The sequence below is a fragment of the Myotis daubentonii genome, chromosome 3, assembly GCF_963259705.1.
Source record: "Myotis daubentonii chromosome 3, mMyoDau2.1, whole genome shotgun sequence".
Taxonomy (NCBI): domain Eukaryota; kingdom Metazoa; phylum Chordata; class Mammalia; order Chiroptera; family Vespertilionidae; genus Myotis; species Myotis daubentonii.
This window is the reverse complement of record NC_081842.1, coordinates 49651519-49672571: the sequence shown is the minus strand read 5'-3', so window position 1 is coordinate 49672571 and position 21053 is coordinate 49651519. Positions and strand designations below refer to the sequence as shown.

The 21053-nt window shown below is 38.7% G+C and overlaps 1 protein-coding gene across 1 annotated transcript in view; it reads right to left on the bottom strand.

The window, feature by feature from the left end:
• OSTN (osteocrin) overlaps positions 1-18667 on the bottom strand; it is a 51249-nt gene extending 32582 nt beyond the window's left edge. The window contains exons 1-3 of the mRNA XM_059687386.1: positions 18560-18667; positions 3737-3835; positions 2605-2819 (exon numbers count right to left, since the gene is read on the bottom strand). Of these exons, the coding sequence (XP_059543369.1) occupies positions 2605-2819; positions 3737-3835 (314 nt within the window). The 5' untranslated portion in view covers positions 18560-18667. The remainder of the gene's footprint in view (positions 1-2604; positions 2820-3736; positions 3836-18559) is intronic.
• Positions 18668-21053: the final 2386 nt, after the last annotated feature.

The window sequence follows — 21053 nt, the reverse complement described above, 5'->3', positions numbered from 1 at the left end:
CATGAAGCAATTCCAAACTAATTTTAAATGTTATATGCTCTCACTATTGTCCCTGAAGATACTTTGTTCTATCTATGTTGTCAAATTACACATAACACATGACACTCTTTTTCTTACAACCATCATTTCATTTTAGTTCTAAAGTTATGTTTGCACCAATTATTATAATAACATTTCTCCAGTCATTTTGGTTGCCTGAAGAAACTCATTTATTAGCTTCCACATGACATCTTCGTGAGAAAAAAATTCCCTAATTTTTATAATAGTTTATTTTTAGCCTTTATTTGTCAAAATTTGTTCAAATGGATATTAAATCCTTGCTAATTTTCCTTAATATCTTCCATGCTGAGCTATGGTAAGTAGATAGAGTACATCTCTAATATAGTCTCTGTATATGACACTTCTTAAATAAATTATTATGCTGAAACCTCAATGTAAATTATCTATATATATAAAAGCCTAAGCGACTGGACAACTGAATGACCAAATGACCAGTCAGCTGGCTGGTAGCTGTGATGCGCACTGACTACCAAAGGGCAGATGGTCAATGCAGGAGCTGCCCCCTTGGTGGTCAGTGCACTCGCAAGGTGAGAGCACCACTCAGCTGACCGACAGGTGCCACACACAGGGCTCAGGCTAGCTGCTGCAGCCTGGAGAGCACAGCAGAGCGGCAGCGAGCCTACTGAGCAGCGGTGGTGGCAGACGCAGCAGAGCTGGGATAAGCAGAAATGGCAGGTAAGAGTGGCTGGTGGTATTGGACTGCCGGTTTTAGCCTGATCCCCACAGGCTATGCTTAGGGACCCCACTGGTGCATGAATCCATGCACGGGGCCTCCAATATATTTTATATACATATATATATATATACACATATATATATACACACACACACACACACATATATATGTATATATATGTATATGTATATATATGTGTGTGTATATATATATAACTATAATCTTTATGTAATACATATCTGATCTAATAAAGAGTAAATATGTTAATTGACCGTCACAATGTCGCAAAGATGGCAGCTCCCACAGCCAATAAGGAGGAAATATGCTAATTGATTGCCACAACCTCAAAGATGGCGGTGCTCACAGCCACAAGATGGCAGCATCCAGTTCCCTCAGCCCCACTGGGGTGCCTGCTTCCGGAGTCTCCCAGTTTCCTCAGCCCCCCAGCCGACCAGGGCTGGCCCGAGGCACAGATAAGCCTCAGATGGTGGCTGCCTAGCCACCCATGGCCACCCGAGGCTCAGGTAACCAGGCCGGCCGAGGTTTGTGCTGCCGGCAGTGGAAGCAGCAGAGGTGTGATGGGGGCATCACCTTCCCCTGATTGCCGGGTCACCTGCCACCCCTGAGGGCTCCCGGACTGTGAGAGGGGGCAGGCCCAGCTGAGGGAATTTTCATGCACCGGGCCTCTAGTTTTGTATATATGCATGTATGCTATTATAAATCCATATATAAATATCCTATATAATAAAAGACAAAAAGGGTAATTAACCATAACTCCACTATGCTTCCCATTGGCTAATCAGGGAGATATGCAAATTAACTGCCAACAAAGAAGGCGGCTGGCAGCCATGCAGCTGAAGCAAGCAGGAGGTTTGCTTGCTCCAGTGATGGAGGAAGCCAAGGTTCCCCACCTGCCATGGCCTGGCTCTGAGCTCCAAAAGCAACAGCTCCAAAAGCAACAAAGTTTCAGTTATAGAAGCTAAACAAACCCCAGATACCTGCTTTCAGCCAGCTGCAGCCTCAGAGCTGGGAGTGCCAGTGAAGGCAACAGAGTTTTAATTATAGAAGGTAAATAAATCTCAGAATAAAAAAAAAAAAGAAAAAAAGGAGAGGCTGGGAGCTTCAGTCGCAGGCCAGCCTGAAAACTGCCCTCAGCCCCTCTTCCAGACTGGCCAGGCACCCCAGTGGGGACCCCCACCCTGAATGGGGGTGTGGCCAGCATGAAAACAGCCATCATCCCCTCATCCAGGCTGGCCAGGCACCCCAGTGGGAACCCCCACCCTGATCCGGGACACCCTTCTGGGAAAACCAGCCGGCCACCACCCATGCACCAAGTCTCTATCCTATATAGTAAAAGGGTAATATGCAAACTGACCCTAACATCAGAAAGACTGGGAATGACTGGTCACTATGACACACACTGTTCACCAGGGGGCAGATGCTCAATGCAGGAGCTGCCCCCTGGTGGTCAGTGTGCTCCCACATGGGGGAGCTCTGCTCAGCCACAAGCCAGGCTGATGGCTGCCAGTACAGCGGTGGTGGGAGCCTCTCCTGCCTCCACAGCAGCGCTAAGGATGTCTGACTGCAGCTTAGGTCTGCTCCCCGCTGGCAAGTGTACATCCCCCGGGGGCTTCTGGGCTGCCAGAGGGATGTCTTATTGCCAGCTTAGGCCCAATCCCCCGGGGAGCAGGCCTAAGCCAGCAGGTGGTAATCCCCTGAGGGGTCCCAGACTGTGAGAGGGCACAGGCCAGGCTGAGGCACCCTTACCCCGAGTGCACAAATTTTGTGCACTGGGCCTCTAGTTTACACATAATATTTATGTACTGACTTTCAAAATATTTAGTAGGTGCAAGTGTTCACTTACTTACCTCTGTTTGCCTTTGTGATCCACAGAGCCAGCTGAGAGTCTGTCCAGCGGAGACCCAAAACCAGAGAAGCTCCTTTTCTTCTTTGTTTCAATCACATCATTCTCCAGAGACACAAGTTCATCAAGAAGCATGAGTTTATCTGCCAGATCAGCTGCTGATTTTTCTTCCCTGGCTGTGGGTGGTGACTGCACATCTCTGATTCCAACATCAAAAGCCTATCAGACAAGAAAGGTGATTCTATTCACCTCAAACATGTGTAATCATATGCATTTGACTTTTGCTATATTTGTCTGACATGCCTGTCATGAAACTTGATTTCTCATGGAGTTATGATCCAGAAAGACTTTTGAGGATAAAACCATATAGAGGTGAGGTGTACCCAACAGAAATTAAAGAAAAACAACACACACACACACACACACACACACCCCTAAACAAAGTTCCATGTCCACCTCTCAAATTTAGTATATTAACGGATCATTCTTTTGGATTCTTTCCCTGTAACAACTGTTACCTTTATTATCATTCCCATAGCATTTTCGCTATACTTTGATTCTTACAGTCATTACATTTTCCTTTGTATTAGATTTATTACAACATATTTGTAATACATATTAGATTGTGAGTAATTTGAGAGCAATGACTATGTCTAATTGGTCTTTTATTGGCTCTATTCAATGCCTACCCCAGTATTTTGCTCATAGTTAGTACTCAATAAATTTTTCTCATAGTTAGTACTAATAAATTTTTATGGAATTAATTCAGAAAACACTAAACTTCATGATGTTTTTTTTCATCACTCAGTCACTTCTTATTGATTCAAGCCCTAAGCATTCACTATATACTGCATTAGACCTAAGGGATACAAAAATGAACAAAATCTAGTAGTCTCTGCCCTCAGGGACTTACACTTCCATCCATGTGATTTATTAACAAATACTATTAATGAATGTTTACGATTCCAAGCTTTCCCAATGACTTTGTTGCCCCATATAAATTTTCCTGTTTATTCATTCATCTGTTGCATATAGTGCCCTTTTGTAGTTCATCCAAGTCATAAAAGTATGACATCAATAGAAATGGCTTATATTCATAGACAATATATTTGGTCCCTTAAGCTAGTTCCCCTTACCTCAGTTGCTGCATCCACTGACAGCACCTTTCCGGAGCTCCACAGCATCAATGTCACAGCCAGGATAAAATGTGCACTTGCCGACCTCCAGTCCAGCATCTAAGGGTCACATATATCAGGGTTAACACTACTAGTTTGGCATATGAAGATAGGAAACAAAACTCCTATAAAGCATATTATATTCAGGTGATAAACTAAATTACTCAACTTCTACTTTGTAAAACTTAAATAACAGTTAATAGAAGCTGTCAATCTCCCAGAATGAATTCTATCATGGCTTCATTTCCATGGAAATGTAGATTGGAGTTGTACAGCTATAATATTAATTTAATTCAAAGTAACCCCAATCTGAGAAATCTACTGTATAATTTTATTCTTGACTGTCTAATCCTGGGATTACAGCCTCATGTACCTAAGGGGAAATGTGTAAAATTGGTCCGGTATGAGAGAATGATCTGGTAAGGTTTGTGTGAACCAAAGAGGATATGCTTTGTGTAAAATCATTTAAATTAAAAATGTCATAGATACCACAGATCCAATAGGAAAATATCTTTAGGCCCTTGATATATATATATACATATATATATATATATATATATATATATATATATATATATAGGTTTCATAAGCAAAATTTATATCAAAATTGAAAAATTCTGTATTATAAGATACAATAAACAAAATAAAAACAAATTAAAAGTGATATATATTTTCAAAGCCTATAAAAATCAGTTCTTGGAAAATTTAAATAACTCTGACTAATAAAATTCTACAACTAGACACAAAATTAAGTAACAATGAGCCCAAGTTTATACAGAGACATATATCTGAAAGTTCATAGCCTCATTGTTTAGAATAGTAATAAATTAGAATCAAACTAGCCTGGCCTATGTAGCTTAGTGATTGAGTGTTGACCTATGAACCAGGAGGTCAGATTCTATTCCTGGTCAGGGCACATGCACAGGTTGTGGGCTTGATCCCCAGTAGGGAGCGTGCAGGAGGCAGCCAATTGATGTTTCTCTCTCATAGATGTTTCTATCTTTCTCTTCCTCTCCTTCCCTCTCTCTCTAAAAATCATAAAAACATATTTTAAAAAATTAGAATCAACCCAACTAACGTACTGAAGAGGAAATGGATTCATCAACTGAGGTATATTCCTAACATGGACTTAAAGCAAATGACTTAAACATATATGTATCTGCTGTTAAATGACCTAAATATTTCATGGATTTCAAAAATATAGTTTTGGGGAAAATTAGATTTTATAGAACATTATATATAGCATACTACCATTTACTAAACTGGAAGTACACAAAGTAATTCCACATATTTAGAAATCTATACATATAATTAAAGTGTAAACCAACGGAATTTGATTCATGACTATGATTGCCATGGGAGTGAGGAGCAAAGATTATGGAGGAAACATAAGGAACTTAACATACATATGTGTGTCTGTATGGTAAGCACAAAGATGTGCATTTATACATTTATGACTTTTTTACATTAAAAACCATTATAACATCCAATTAAAGCATATCTATGGTCTATATCAGATTGGCTGACTGCCAGTTTGGCCACTGGTAATGGGGGAGGGAAGATCACGGGCTGCGAGTTACAACAGAATAGGCTTGCCTTCGCCACCTAATATGTCACTGTGAAGTCTCCCAGTCCACCTTTATGAATGAGAAGTCTCAGTAAACTCCTATTTCCTTTAAAAAATCATGTGGAGAAAAAAGAAAGGTGTTCTAGGATGGATCTGCATAACGATTTGTATCTCATTTTTGCTTCAGTGTTAGTATGACCTTGAGTGCGTACCATTTAACCTACTTGCGCTTTATTTTCCATACTTGTGAAGTCAGGAGTAGTTCTCACTTCATAAGAGCTTTGAGAGAGTTGGATTCATTCATGTATAACCTTTTTATTTCATATAGTATTTATAGTTTATAAGTGAAAGAACATATATGAGCTATTATATATTTAAATATGTCTTTAGCAACTATATTCTTTTTGGTATGACCCAAGATTTTCTTTATGACACTTCCTTAAAATATTGTTACTATGAAACCTCAGTAGATTTTAGTAATAAATGCTATGTTGGATAAAATAGGCAAATAAGTGTTTTATATAGACAGAGTAGCAACCGTATTAACCATGCATATGTATATACAGACTGAAAATGAAGATAAAATACTTTAGCATTGTCCTTAACATTTATTTGTCAAAGATAATCTTAATTTTCATGTAATGCAGTCTAAACAAGTTCTTCATTATATCTCCAATTGATCTATTTTGGAATCTTGTCATACACTGTTAGTCACAACTGCTTCTCTGTATTCTACCCTTTCTGGGAACGCACAGTAAATTCTGTGTTCTCTTCCTAAAAAGTTGATATTTGAACTGCGTTTTATGGTAAGTATAAAAAGAATAAATCATGATTATGTCCCTATATTAAGAGAGTAGAAAAACAACAAGAAAGAATGAAACAATCTGGTAAAAATACCATCCAAAAACTGCATTATCTATGCCTTCAAAAAAACCAAGCACTGAATCATATTTTTTTCCTTCTGATTTTGTTATCTCTTTGATTTTCCTGAATAAAAAGGAAGATATATTAAAAACATAACTATTTTAAAAATTAGTTCATATTTCTGGCATCTCCCTCTCTGTTTAAAATAGTTCTCTCATTCAATCAAAGATAAACCACAATTGTGATGTTTTCCTTTCCTCATTTTTTATCATGTTAAAAACAGGTTACAAAGTATAAAATTGCCCAATTTTATAAGCTTTTCCTTGTGGATTTCCTTTAACTATTTTTATGCACATTTTCCTAACCTGGTTTCTCCATCTCTGCGATCTTATAAATGGCACAGGATGACTGGTGTTTACCATATTGATGATTATGTCTGAGGCATATATTTTTGTGCTTGGGTGTATATAGGAAAAAAGTCCTAATGTATCATCTTACAGATAACCACATCCTGATTATTTGGATAGGGAGATGTAAAAATACATGCACAGTTTAAATAAACACATTTAATGGTTTAAAGCCATGCTTGTAGCCAGTTAACCAAAAGGCCAAGTTCCTAAATATGGCATTTGGTACACTAATGAAAACAAACACCCTGGCACCTGCCACACAAAAGACATTTGATTAACTAGTTGAAACTTGATTGCTATAAAATTAGAAACAGAGGAAATTATAGGGAGGGAAGGAAAAGACTAGGTTCAGCTCCATTTCCCTATTTTGTTGATAGTGGATAAATATAGCCCATGATTTAAAAATCTGCTCTGCCCATGTATACCCCAGATCACAGAAAAAAACACTCATAGGATGTTCATTGTGTGACTACAGCTAAGTGGAAGTGTTTGCGATTTTTTCAGTACACCAATAATTTTTGAGTAATATTTGAATATTTCTCTGGGTATGAGGAGCTTCAAGAGACAGTGGGCATGAGATCTGCCTTAAGATATAGTGTGTAATGTGCATGTTCCCCCCTGTCCTGCATGGTTCAGGGTTCAGGATCTGGAGAGGGGCCGCTAGCAAATGAAAGAGACAAGACAAGAGATAATTTGGAAATATTGGGGGGCCATGTGGGCAAGCCCAACTCAAGGGGAAGGACTTCCACTGGTGCCCAGGCCTCGCCAACCTTTTATTCAACTTTGGATAGACATAAAGCCCTTAGGCAGGTCATTGTGGTAGCAGACAGACTATCTTAAAGGTCAGTAAATATTAGAAGGATTTACTCTGTATTTGATCAGGAAATAGCTTGAGCCGCCATTGTCAGGACTAGACAATCCGTGCATAACTCTGGCCCTTGCCATGGGTTCAAGGTTCACCAGCATTCTGGGATCCTTGTTTGCACTTCTCTGCTAGTGAAGACAATGGGCGGCTTCCTGCAGTGTACTTCATTAATTTTTAGCTAATTGGTCTCTAATGTGCATGCATTTTCACTTTTTAGATAATACTGCTGAATAAACAAACATCTTTACTGTGTAACAACTTAACCTTTGCGTCAAAGACTGCACATTTAAGAACTTATTATATCCTGAAGGGATCATCTAATGTGTGCCTGGAGTGGTACTGGAGGGAACAAGGGGGTGAGGTGTGAAATTTGATCATTTAAGTTTGGGAAACAGCATATACTGAATATTCCTTTAGAACATTGATAGCACATGGACATATAAAGTCTTTGGAATTTTAGTAGTAAAGGAATTGATTTCATTGTATTTAAAACAGCATTACATTAGAATTCTGTTAAAATGAAGAAAGATTTTTTTATTATTGAGAATCAATTCTGCAGTGAGTCATTGTTACTGTAAAAAAATCTGTTCAGTGAGTTGCAGTAGCAAAAGAAAAGATTGAGAATCACTGATCTAAAAACAAAAGAACTGGGATGAAGGGAGGTGTTAGAGTAAGAGAGAATTAAGATAAAAAAGAGAAGCATATTAGCCAGATCTGATCTAATGAACTTTTTAACTAAAAACTTTTTTTTAAAATATATTTTATTGAGTTTTTACAGAGAGGAAAGGAGAAAGATAGAGAGTTAGAAACATCGATGAGAGAAACATCGATCAGCTGCCTCATGCACATCTCCTACTGGGGATGTGCCCGCAACCAAGGTACATGCCCTTGACCGGAATCGAGCCCGGGACCCTTCAGTCCGCAGGCTCTACCCACTGAGCCAAACCGGTTTCGGTAACTAAAAACTTTTTTTTAAGCTTCACATGAGGTCATGCTTTTTATTGATTTTATAGAGAGAGGAAGAGAGAGAGAGAGAAACATCGATGTCAGAGTGAAACATCAATAAGCTGCCTCCTATTCCCTCAACCTGGGCATGTGCCCTGACTGGGAATCAAACCAGCGAACTTTCAGTGTACGGGATGACACTTCAACCAACTGAGCCACGCTGGCCAGGGCTTAACTAAAACCTTTTAAACTATCTACCTTTGAAGGCTAGTGTTGAAAAAAACATATTACTCAGTTGATTAAGGAAATTCAATAGTATCTGACTTATAGATAGCAGATTTAACCCACACACTCATAAGAAGACTAAGTTTTGGAGTGAATCTTGATAACTTCCGGAATTATTTTCCCTATTTTTTTATTGGAAATATTCAAAATATACTCTATTCAGCCCTATTTTCAACAAAAATAAAAAAATAAAGGGCTTAATGGTAAAGGACTTAAAAGTAATTTAAATTACTTTTTATCTTGTCTTCCCACTTTGACAGAGCATAGGCATTTAAATGAGATATAATAGGACATGCTATAAATGGTCCCAAGTTCAGACACTAGGCAATGACAATCTATGCCTGTCCACAACACTGCCCACAATCTTCTTACTATGAAAATGATGGTGGCCTTGCCCAGCTGTGGCTAAGTGGTTGAGCATTGACCCATACACCAAGAGGTCACTGGTTTGATTCCGGGTCAGGTCACATGTCCCAATTTTGGGCTGAATCCCCCTTTTAAGTACTTCAAAAATGAAGGCTTTCAGTCAATGACAAGGTATTCAATGTAAGAAAATTACTTCAGTAGGGAGCATGCAGGAGGCAGCCCAATGATGATTCTCATCATTGATATTTCTATCTTTCTTCCCCTCTCACTTCCTCTCTGAAATCAATAAAAACATTTTTAAAAAATGATCTTCTATATAAGGGGCAAATCAGCTTGGACCCTAAGTAAATCTGTAAAATAGTATGCTCTTCAGTACAACCTTTACCCTGTCCCTTAAGTTATAGTCACCCAGGCCTTTTTGATATAGAGAAAAGCATTAGGAATAGTAGAAAACAGAGTCTAATTTTTTATTTTAAAAGAGGGCTTAAAAGGGACTATGCTTAACAAAGTCTGTATGGCTTGTGGTCATAGAAAGAGACCTGACTTAAGATGTCTGAGACTCAGGTACTGCCTTGGCTTGGGGGCTGTATCACTGTATGATTTTAAGTTTAAATTTCTTCTGTAGGCTGAGTAAAATAACTGACCTATAAAGTTGCTTCTAGCTTTTTTTAGAGTCTGTGAGTAAATCTGGTTCCTTTCTGTTCTAAGTGCAGACACTGTAGGTAATGATAAGAGCAGGTGAATATTTAGCTAGAAAAACCTTTGTATTGTCCCTCAAGTCAGCCGTGTCTGTGTATAATATTGCATCTAGGTCTTGACATAAATATGTTCCTCTTGAATATTTTACCCGACAAGAGGACCTCCAGATCATTCATTGTAAGATATAATTTATGCTAAGCGATCCCATTTTATAAATGTATTTTAAGAAAGAAGAAATGCTACCAATTAAATTATGACATGCTATCAAGTATAAGGCATCCTAATTTCAGAAATGTTAAACATACATCAGAATGAATGAAATAGGGTATATCTACTTATTTTCAAATGTTGGTTTTTTTACATTTTTTGTCATTATGCTTAAGTCATTTTGCTCGATTCCCCCACACTTTCAAAACAAAATTTGTTAGAGCTGAGGTGCCAGACTTCATAATGTGCTGTCATATTCCTCAGAGAAAGAAAAGATAGTATAACATTTAATGTATTATCAGATAAAATTTTAAAATCACATAATTGATATTAAAAATTTTAAAGATTTTATTGAATTCTTATTCTATTGCATTTAGAGTTAATAGTCTATGAAGGTAAAATGATCATTTAAAATTTTTCACAATAATCACAAATAATAGTATTAATGGACATACAAATTAGTTGATACAAAATAGGAATTTTTAATAAAAGGAATTTTCAGCTATCTAAAACCACCAACAATATTGCATATACACTCATATTTTACACAATGTCACTCAAAATCCTTTTTTAGATGCACTAATAAGTGCTTACAAATGAAAGTCAGTCAATGAGTAGGTATTCAATATAAGAAAATTACCTCTGTGATGGTTAAAAAAAACCTCAGAATTGTGCTGAAGGATATGAATGTGTCCCTGCTGTGTTATTTATTGGCCTGGTAACCTTGAACAAGATGCATAAACTGTCAAAATTGTCTAATAAAACTCACTTTATGAATCCCCCAAATTTAAATTAATTATAGTTCATTTAAAATTATATAATTAATTTACAAATAGCATAAATTATTATGGTTTTGCCTTAGGTTTTCCAAATAAGAGCAATACAAATATTTAATTTATATTTAATGCATTTACTAAAATATATAAAGATATATGCCATCTGTATAAAAACACTTCATCATTTTTCTTCGTATTTTATCACAGGTAAAAACTTTTCAGTGGGAACTCTAAATTGTGCATGAAAACATTCTGTAAACTTTAAGGTAATGTGGAAAGATTAATGACATGGTATAAAAGTCATTATTACTGAGCTGTAGGCAGGTCTTTGAAGCCAATTCCTTCCAGGGAACATAAAGTGTATACTCAACAACCATCGAGGGAATTGGGGGCTCTTTATTGAGACAATCTGCAAAACGTATGTTAAACAACCAAGAGGATGCATTACAATTTGACATTATCCAGACAGTCTTGGTATTTCAATGAATGATGTTTAAACAGGGTGTGAAAGAGAGTTGTTTCTAGTTTCCTTTGATGAGTGTAGCAATCAGGTGCTTGAGACACTCGCTGGAATACAGAGGCGAGGATTTTGCGGGCTCTTCCTTATTGGCGCTGCTATTCCACAGCTTTAGTGAAACTGGCTCCACCAACAAGGGAACTGAGTGTGGCTGTGGCACTTAGAACTTTACTGGTAGAAGTGGGGGATGAGTTTTAGAGCCTTATAAACTCAAATAAGAAGTTTAAAATCACTGAGGATTTCATCCAAGAGCAATTGAATTACAACTTATAGCCTCTGTCGCGACCATATACATCACCTATATCAGCCTCACAAAAATACATCTGAGAAATACTCATGGGCTTAGTTAGCCCTTTATATAAAACTAGAGGCTCGGTGCACAAAAATTTGTGCACTCGGGGGAAGGGGGGGTCCCTCAGCCCGGCCTGTGCCCTATCGCAGTCTGGGACCCCTTGGGAGATAATGACCTGCTGGCTTAGGCCTGCTCCTGGGTGGCAGAGGGCAGGCCCAATCCCTAGGTGCAGCCCCAGGTCGGGCTCAGAGCAGGGCTGATTGGGGAGTTGGGGCGCCGTCACCTGTCATGCACAGAGCAGAGAGGATTGGGAGATTGCGATGCCACCCTCAGTCATGCTCAGGGTAGGGCCAATTGGGGGGTTGGGGCACCGCCCCATGTCACACTCAAGGCAGGGTCAATGGGGAGGTTGAGGCGCCACCCCTTGTCACGCACAGAACAGGGCCGATCAGGGGGTTGGGGCGCTGCCCCCTGTCACGCACAGAGCAGGGCCCATCAGGGGGTTGGGGAGCTCCCCCCTGTCATGCACAGAGCAGGGCCAATCAGGGGGTTGGTTGGGGAGCTCCCCCCTGTCACGCACAGTGCAGGGCCAATCAGGGGGTTGAGGAGCTCCCACCTGTCACTCACAGAGTAGGGCCGATAGGGGAGTTGGGGCACCGCCCCCTGTCACACTCAGGGCAGGGCTGATGGGGAGGTTATGGCTCTACCCCGTCACACACAGAGCAGGGCCCGTGGGGGGGGGGGGGCGCCGCCCTCTATCACCCACAGAGCAGGGCCGATCAGGGGGTTGGGGCACCGCCACTGTCACACTCAGGGCAGGGCCGATGGGGAGGTTATGGCTCTACCCCGTCACACACAGAGCAGGGCCCGTCGGGAGGAGGTTGGGGCGCAGCACCCTATCACATGCAGAGCAGAGCTGATCAGGGAGTTGGGGTGCCACAGCCTGTCACACACAGAGCCGCAGGGCGATCAGGGGGTTGGGGAGCTCCCCCCTATCAGGCACAGAGCAGGGCTGATCAGGGGGTTGGGGCGCCTTCCTCTGTCATGAACAGAGCAGGGCGGATAGGGAGGTTGTGGCCCCGCCCCCTGTCACACACAGAGCTGCAGGGCCATCAGGGGGTTTGGGCGCTGCCCCCTGTCACGCTGATCCCGGTGCTGGGAGGCCTCACGGCTCCACTGATCCCGGTGCTGGGAGGCATATTACCCTTTTACTATATAGGACAGAGGCCTGGTGCATGGGTGGGGGCTGGATGGTTTGCCCTGAAGGGTGTCCTGGATCAGGGTGGGGGTCCCCACTAGGGTGTCTGGCCAGTCTGGGTGAGGGGCTGAGGGCTGTTTTCAGGCTGGGACTGAAGCTCCCAACCGGTCTTTTTTTTATTTATTTTTTTATTCTGGGCCAGGTTTAGCTCTGGCTCCAGCTCTTAGGCCTCCGCTGCTGAAAGCAGGTATCTGGTTTGTTTGCATTCTATAATCGAAACTCTGTATAAACTCTAGCTCTGAGATCCCGGCTCGCTGAAAGCTGGTTTCTGGGGTTTTGTTTAGCTTCTATATTTGTTACAATGTTTCAAACTGCAAGCTCAGAGGCCGGCAAGGCAAGTGGGGAAAGTTGGAGTCCTCAGTCACTGAAGCAAACAAGCCTCATGTTCACTTCCAGCTGCCTGGCTGCCAGCCGCCATCTTGGCTGGCAGTTAATTTGCATATCGTCCTGATTAGGCAATGGGAAGGGTAGCGGACGTATGCTAATTACCATGTTTCTCTTTTATTAGATAGGATTCTCTTGCCCTAGCTGGCTTTGCTCAGTGGACAGAGTGTCAGCCTGTAGACTGAAGGGTCCCAGGTTAGATTCTGGCCAAGGGCACATGCCTTGGTTGCAGGCATGATCCCCAGTAGGGGGTGTACAGGAGGCAGCCAATCAATGATTCTCTCTCATCATTGATGTTTCTATCTCTCTCTCCTTTTCCCTTCCTCTCTGAAATCAATAAAGAAATATATTTTTAAAAATAAATAAATAAAAGTCTCTTTGTGAAATTTGTTATTTTCTGTACATTGTGTGATGGTCATCTTGCTTTATGTGATGAGATGATCCTGAAAGGAAGGTGCAGATTGACATTTACAAATTTAACATTTCCCATTTTTATGTTTTAATTAAAATGTCAGGAATGAGTCCTTTTCCTTTTCTCATTGCTCTTCAATTGCCAGTAGGAAATTTTCCAAAGCCACAAAGTCATTTAGGAGAAGAGCCAGAACAACAATTTACGTTTTCAAACACCGGAGTATAAAGCATTTTTCCATCTCCAAAACAAATTGCTTATAGAGTAGAACGTCTGTGGAGGAGGTGTTCCTAATGTGGAAGACACCTGTGCTTTAAAATGACTTTCCCTGAATGATACAAATCAGGAACATGATAATTTATTATGATACATGTGTTAACTGATTTTATTCTCTTTGGTACCATTTTCATTCTTTTACAGACACTATTGCCTTCCAAAATTGTAAAATTTTGAGTCCCCCCCCCCATTTGGAATTTTCAATAATACTACTAGTTGCAAAAATTTAAGAAGGCAGAAACCTACAATGACACTTTAAAGGAAGATCTCATTATTCAAAAGCCCAGGTATGCATGTTTAGAAAAGTGTTTAGTTGTCAATGTCAACTCTTTCAGGGTAAGAATGATGTCATATTCACCAGTGTGTCTTACCACCCAACAGCATGCCTGGTATAGAGTCAACCTTATTTTGAATAAATGCATAGAGCAGCCTTATATGGTGGTAAACAGGAATGCAGGGCAGATATTAACATTTTTGTTTTGCTGATATGGAAACTAAAGCTTAGAGAAGATTTGCCCAAGTTTTATTCCTGCAGCAATATGTGAGAAAATTCATGCCAAAATCCCAGTATGTCAATTAATGTTTCACCTGGCAGATTCTCATTCTAATGAAAGGGACTTGCATCAATATTCCCCAATAATTATCCCAGTACAGTTCATGATTTCTCCTTATCACACATCAATTTATGTTGAGATCCATGAATTATTATTGTCACCTACAAATAGAAAAGTATTTGTGTGATTGTATACAACCCTGTTAAGGGCATTTATTGTTTAATTCTAATGTTAAATAAAGGAAAAAAAACACATGAATCTTTAAAACTATGGGCAGAAAAAGCTGGAAGAGCTGCACATGACATTCTGCTTGGCCATTTGATATGCAGGCAATTTTTATGTGGTAGGAAAAGGCTTTCAAAGGGATAAGTGGATGAATGCAGTTGAATAAGGCATAATAAGCCTCAGGATGATGTGGAATGTCATCACCTCCTTCACCCTTCTCCCCACGTTGTACTTATATATAATATTTAATTAAATATTAATAAATATTTTAATTACACTAAACTAACCAATATAATCAATGAAAAACTCTTTAAAATGTAAATGGACAAAATATACATTTTATAATAATAACAGGATGCACTTATTAGGTACACACTATATCAGATACCAGGGGCATAAAAGCGAGTAAGACACTCTCCCTGTTGCTCACAGCCTGGTGGGGATAGAAGCCCCTATCATTGCCCTGCCAGGGATTTCCTCCTCTAACAGCACAGTCTTCCTGGAATGTTCCATTTCCTTCAAGCACAATTTTTGTATGTAACTTAAAACCAAAAGCATTTGCAAGTACTCATCTATCTCCTTTTGTCCTCATAACAGTCATGTTCGATCTGTATGGAAAATATTCTAATTATATTGTTTTAATAAATGAACTGACAGAACTTGTTTTGTTTTTTTAAAAACTCTAGCTTCCTAACTTCAGGTAATATATGGATACTTTCCAGTACAATACAGTGAATAGGTAGAAAGACGTTGGGTGGTCCTTAAGGTACAGAGACCTGGGTCTGATTCCTGACTGGGTTACTTAGCTTCTCTGGTTTAATATCTTTATTGGGAAAATGGGGCAAAGACTTACTTTGTAGGTTTATTGTAAGGATTATAAGTAATATAGGCAAAGTGATGGGCACAAAGTAGTTTTTCAATAAATAATAGCTGCCATCCTGATATTGCCTTTGAATATAACAACTTTTCAAAAAATACATATTTTTATGAAAAAAGAAAACCTTTGTTTTCCATGTTCATTTTAAGGAACAAAGTTAGTCTTTGGAATCTAGAATTATAGTAAAGTAAAAAAAAATTAGATTTTTTATAGAAAATAATATTGAGTAGGGGAAGGAAATTTCACTAAAGAGACTTACAAGTGGCAATTTCTCTATTTCACATTGCAGTATATTACACATTGTCATTAACTGCAGCCATAATTGTTCTATTAAAATATTATCATACAACTATAGATAATATCATAATGGGAAGGAAACAAAGGGAAGAAATCTCAGTTACACCCAAAACATAATTATGCTTTAAGCTCTAAAAACAAAAGCGAATATTTAGTTGAATTTTAATATAATTTTATATGAAATTTATTTTTATTCTATAATGCACAATATGTTTTTATTGATCTCACTTTTTAAAAGTCACTCATTATGTTGTGAAAAATCATGGTTTTTACATAGTTTCTGTAATCCTGAGAGTATAGCATAGTCAGGATTGCGTCAGGAAAGCAGAGCCACCATGAGTCTTATGGGAAATAGGGACCTTGCTACAGAAACTACACTTTACAAAGAAAAGGAACAGCTAGGAAGGGATGGGCTGTGAAGGAAGTCAAGGAAGAGAGCACATCACTTTCCAACCTTCTTAGAGACCTGGCATGGATGGAAGGTCAGAGCTTGCAGGGAAATGCGACCACCAACATGGGGCCCCAAGAAGCCCCGGGAGAGGTCCACGGAAGCCACAGCTATGACTCATGGGTCAGCAGCCAGGGTGCCGGTGGTGGGTTGGATGATATTTTAAAAGTGTGTTTTTTCACATGTTCAGAGACTTACGTGTCCTAGAAATACAGAATTTTAGAGAGGACAGGGGTACTCATTAGAAATTGTCAAGTTTAAACCCTCAATAGATAAAAAGAGTGAGGTTCAAAGACAATGAACTTGCCCAAGGGGAAGGATATAAAGGGGAGATATAAAATGGGTGAAGAAGAGGAGAGAGCAGGTGCTTGGTGCTGAGGGCGGAGCTGACAGGACATCTTTAGGGAGAAAGTGTAAGGCTGGGCAACAGCCAGTTCAAGTCAACCAAGAAACTGGCAATTACTGGCAGGTGATGCTAACCGCTGCTGCAGAGAGGTACCCTGGGAAATATTTGGAGGATGGAAATAAGGGCTCAGCCAAAAAATAAAATGCCTTTATCCTGAGAGATCTTCAAGCACCTGGGAGCTGGCCTGGGGAGAGGTATGTCTAGGGCTAGGAGAGAACTTTTACTGATGGAAAAGGGACCCCTAGGAGGTTGGGTGAAAGCTGGTGAAGTCAGAACTGAGATTAGAAGTATGGTTTCCTAAGCAAAGCTTGTGCTCCTCCCATAGCACCATTGAATCTAAACAATAGTTGTCTGGTTGGTAGGGATCAAAGAAGATGAACTATTGGCAAGGAGGTTAAATTAGATGATGTCTAAAGCTTAACCCCAAGATCCTGCCATACTGGCTGCTCATTCTATATTGTAGGAAAAAAATGCTGATATGGGGGCTTCCCCAGAACATTATTGAGCCCCACTCTGTGCTTAAGGCTTGTCTGAATTTGCAAAACTGCATAGTGACAGTGCTGGGGTAATATTTTGGGATTGCTTACTTTGAGTTCTATTCCTTTAAGACAAGCTCAATTAATCTAATTTTATTATACAAATATTAAGATCATGGAAAGAATTTGAACAAGAAATTGAAATTATGGCCCCTGATGTCCCAACCAAACTCTACTAAACATATGTACTTCTCTTCTTTCTATGATTTCTTACAGAAGAATCAGTTCAAAACCCTGAGAAATGAGGAAGAGAATGCAAATGTGAAGCTTAAATACCTTAAATAATTTACTGAATGAAACCATGGTACAATTAACTTACAAAGAGGAGACTTGAATTCATAACCACTGGAATCTCTATTTAACACAAGTTCTATGATTGCTGAAGGGTTAAGTGCCAAAGTAAAGAGGAGACACAAAAAATGCCTGATGTTTTTGTGGAGGAAATTAAATATAATCCTATCAAATCCACAGCTTATAGGGGCATTAAAATCATCATAAATCATATTTAATTTCTAGAAAAATAACTCAGAAACAAATAATCACACTTCTAAATGTACACAACCTATTAATGTAATTTGAAGGAACAGTAGTTTGCATTGCTAAACTGCATTTATAGAATGTACAATGTTTCCACAGAACAAAACCTGAAACAAAATTTTAAATTTGTTCTTAAACAGAACTCAACTACATGTTTCAGATTAACTTTCAATTCAATCATTTAATAGCCGAAGTACTTCAGCAAATACTGAAGAATAAACATGATCTGTCTACTCTAAACTGTTATTAATACCATACTTGTGTATTTGTGTTTCATAAGAAGAAAAACATAGGGTAATTTAGGTTTAAAGAATGTAGAATTTAATTAATTTAGAGATGTTTCATTGACTCCAATTTTGATAGAAATAAAGATAAGAGAAAAATCTTCCTCTCTACCTATTTTTATAAACAGTTCTCTCTTATACATTAAGATATTTCCTAACACTGGACATATTTTATGGAAGCAAACTAATGCTATTAACATACATATAGAAACAACATTTTGAGTTCCCTTTCTCTTTGTCTTGAAATAGAATATAAACGCCAAAAAAATCATATAACAAATGTGAAATGTCTGAGCAAACAATTAACTCCACCTGAAGTTTGCATTACAAAATTATCTTATATTTTTTACTCATTTTAGAGATGAAAATATTACCCCCAAAAACATTTCTAATTTTAACAAAATCAAAATATAACCAAAACATTTAAAAGGATGTAAAATTTTAAAATAGCTAAAAGGAGAAAAACCTTAATATTTTATCAGCTTTTATGTTTAACTTACCTTGTGAAAAGTCAGGAGATTCTAACTTTAGAGTCCTGTCTGTGCAGTTTCTCCCAAACTCAGCCCTGATGGTGAGTTTTCTCTCTGAGTTTTTATAGTCTCAGTTATACACCCCTTACTCCAATCCCTGCCTTTGCTTTCTCTTACATCATTTCTACAGATTTTCCACTGAACATTTCCCCAAGCCTCTTTTCAACCTCTCTCTCTGTTTCCTCCTCCTATTCTTTCTCTTCGTATTTATTATGCCTATTGCTTTGATCATGGCATTTTAGTAAAAAATGGGAGTTGGGGCTTTGGAAAATTTAAGTATACATTTAATATTGTGCATTCAGCCTTACAGCCATCACATCTTCCTGAAGTTTTTGTCCAGCTCAGATAATTGCAAACCATATTTTGGAAATTCATTGTACTAAGATTTGTTTTTTAAAAAAATCACTAGGGTATTTCAAACTAAGATTTTGGGAGATTATAATCAGAAACCAAAACTGATTTATAGTTGTATGTTTTGGACCCTTAAATTAAAGGATCCTGTATGGAAATGGTGAGCAGTTTCAGCTCCGTCAGGTGAACAGCGCTGTGTCAGTGGAACTGACAGCTACTTCATAATTAACATTGCTATACTGGGAAGCTGTCACTAACAAACCTAAAAATACTGAACTGCAACATGTGGGCTATAAATGCAGACGTTGTGATCATTCTTAGCTTGCTCTTGTTGTCTAGTATTTTAATTTCCTTTTAACCCAAACATTCCCCTGCCTCTGTCTGAAACTTTTCTCCATTCCCGTTTCCTACTATCTCTTTATGCAACTTCACATAGACAAATTGCAAAACAGTGTTATTAAGTCCTAAAGGTAGCATGCTAATGTGTTAGATCATTATTAGCTCATTTGTCTCACCAGCAGGTCCCCATTTGATGGATAAAGAAACCGAGGCTCGATAAACTGAGTGACTTTATGAGATCACACAGCTAGAAGCAGTAGCAGAGCCAGATTTCAAATACAGATCTTAATTTCGTATCCAGTCTTTTCCCACAAGTTCATTCTGTCTCACTATTTAAAAAGCTAGAAGAGAGAATTCAAACCATATTATGTTTTTGCACAAATAAAAATAAATTTGTTCTTTTTGGTTTTGCTTAAAAAGCCATTTAAAATTCTACTCACCAGTATAGGAACTATTACATGGTTAATTTGGATCTCAATGGGGAACTGACCGGAGCACACTTGAATTGGTGGAACAGTAAAATGCTTCATTTTTATGAAGGGTTTCCAGGGATAACATATGTCTCAACAAGCTTGAAATCTGAGTAGTTGGCAGTGATAGTTCACAAGTCAAGATAAAAATACAGCCTAATTGTGGACTCTTGTTTAGACATTGCTGCCATAAAATGATTATGTTAGCTTGAATCCACATGATGGAAAACTCTCAATACAGATTTAACGGATGCATCATAATGCTACCAGAAGCCAATATTCTTGACGTACCTTCCACCCTTATTTGAAACGCCTCCCTCAGCATGCTGACAAGTGATATCTGTGGCTGATTTATTCCAGATCTGTCCCTGCTTAGACAGTCCAAAGATTCCACCCTATTTGTGGATTTTGTTGACCTAATTCAAAAGTTTGACTTAACTGTTCTGCAGCAGCAGAAATAGCAACAGTTTATTCCAGGAACAAAACCATGGTACATTTAAGCCATTGATACAGGGTTCTGCATATTATACACCCCTATGTAAATTACTTATGCATTTGTACATAATAGAAAATTTCTGTTATCTTAAAAAGAAGGGTAGAAATGGAACCATGTGAAAAAATAGAAAGAGAAACAACAGTGATGAATGGGAGAGACTGAAATGAGAAAGGGAAACAATATTAATGAAAAGTTTTTCCGTTAGTATAGCATTGCTTCATTCCCATAACAGCCTTGCCCAGAAGGTATCATTATTCATATGCAACAGATGAGAAAATAAAAGCTCAAATATGTGAAATGACTAGCCTAAGTGCTCATCGCTTAAAAACGATAGGACCAGGAGTTGTTGCTCTTTCTATCAGTGAGGATTCTGATAGGAAAAAAAATGGTGCATTTAAATTCAGTAATTCGGGGAGAATTTAATGTGGACAGCATGTAGGGGAACCAGAAAGGGTTAAAGGTGATTACAGGGACCCAGAGACAGAGAAGTCTGTATAGAGAAAGTTGGCTGGCAGAAGCCTGACCTTACATCAAGAGCCATGTATAGGGGAAGAAAACTTTGAAGTAAACAACCGAGATTTCACTTTGCTTCCTGGATACAATCTCCCATGGAATTACCTTTGGTAAAACCCAACTGACAAAGGGATTGAGAGGGGGAGATAAAAGACCCAGGACATTATTTAACCTCAAAACTGTGATAACACCAACATGACTGCAAGTGCCATTACCTAAATTCTCTCATACTTCCTACCATTTTTTTCAAGTCTGGTTTGTTGCAATATAATTTATGTTTACAAAATTCACCCTC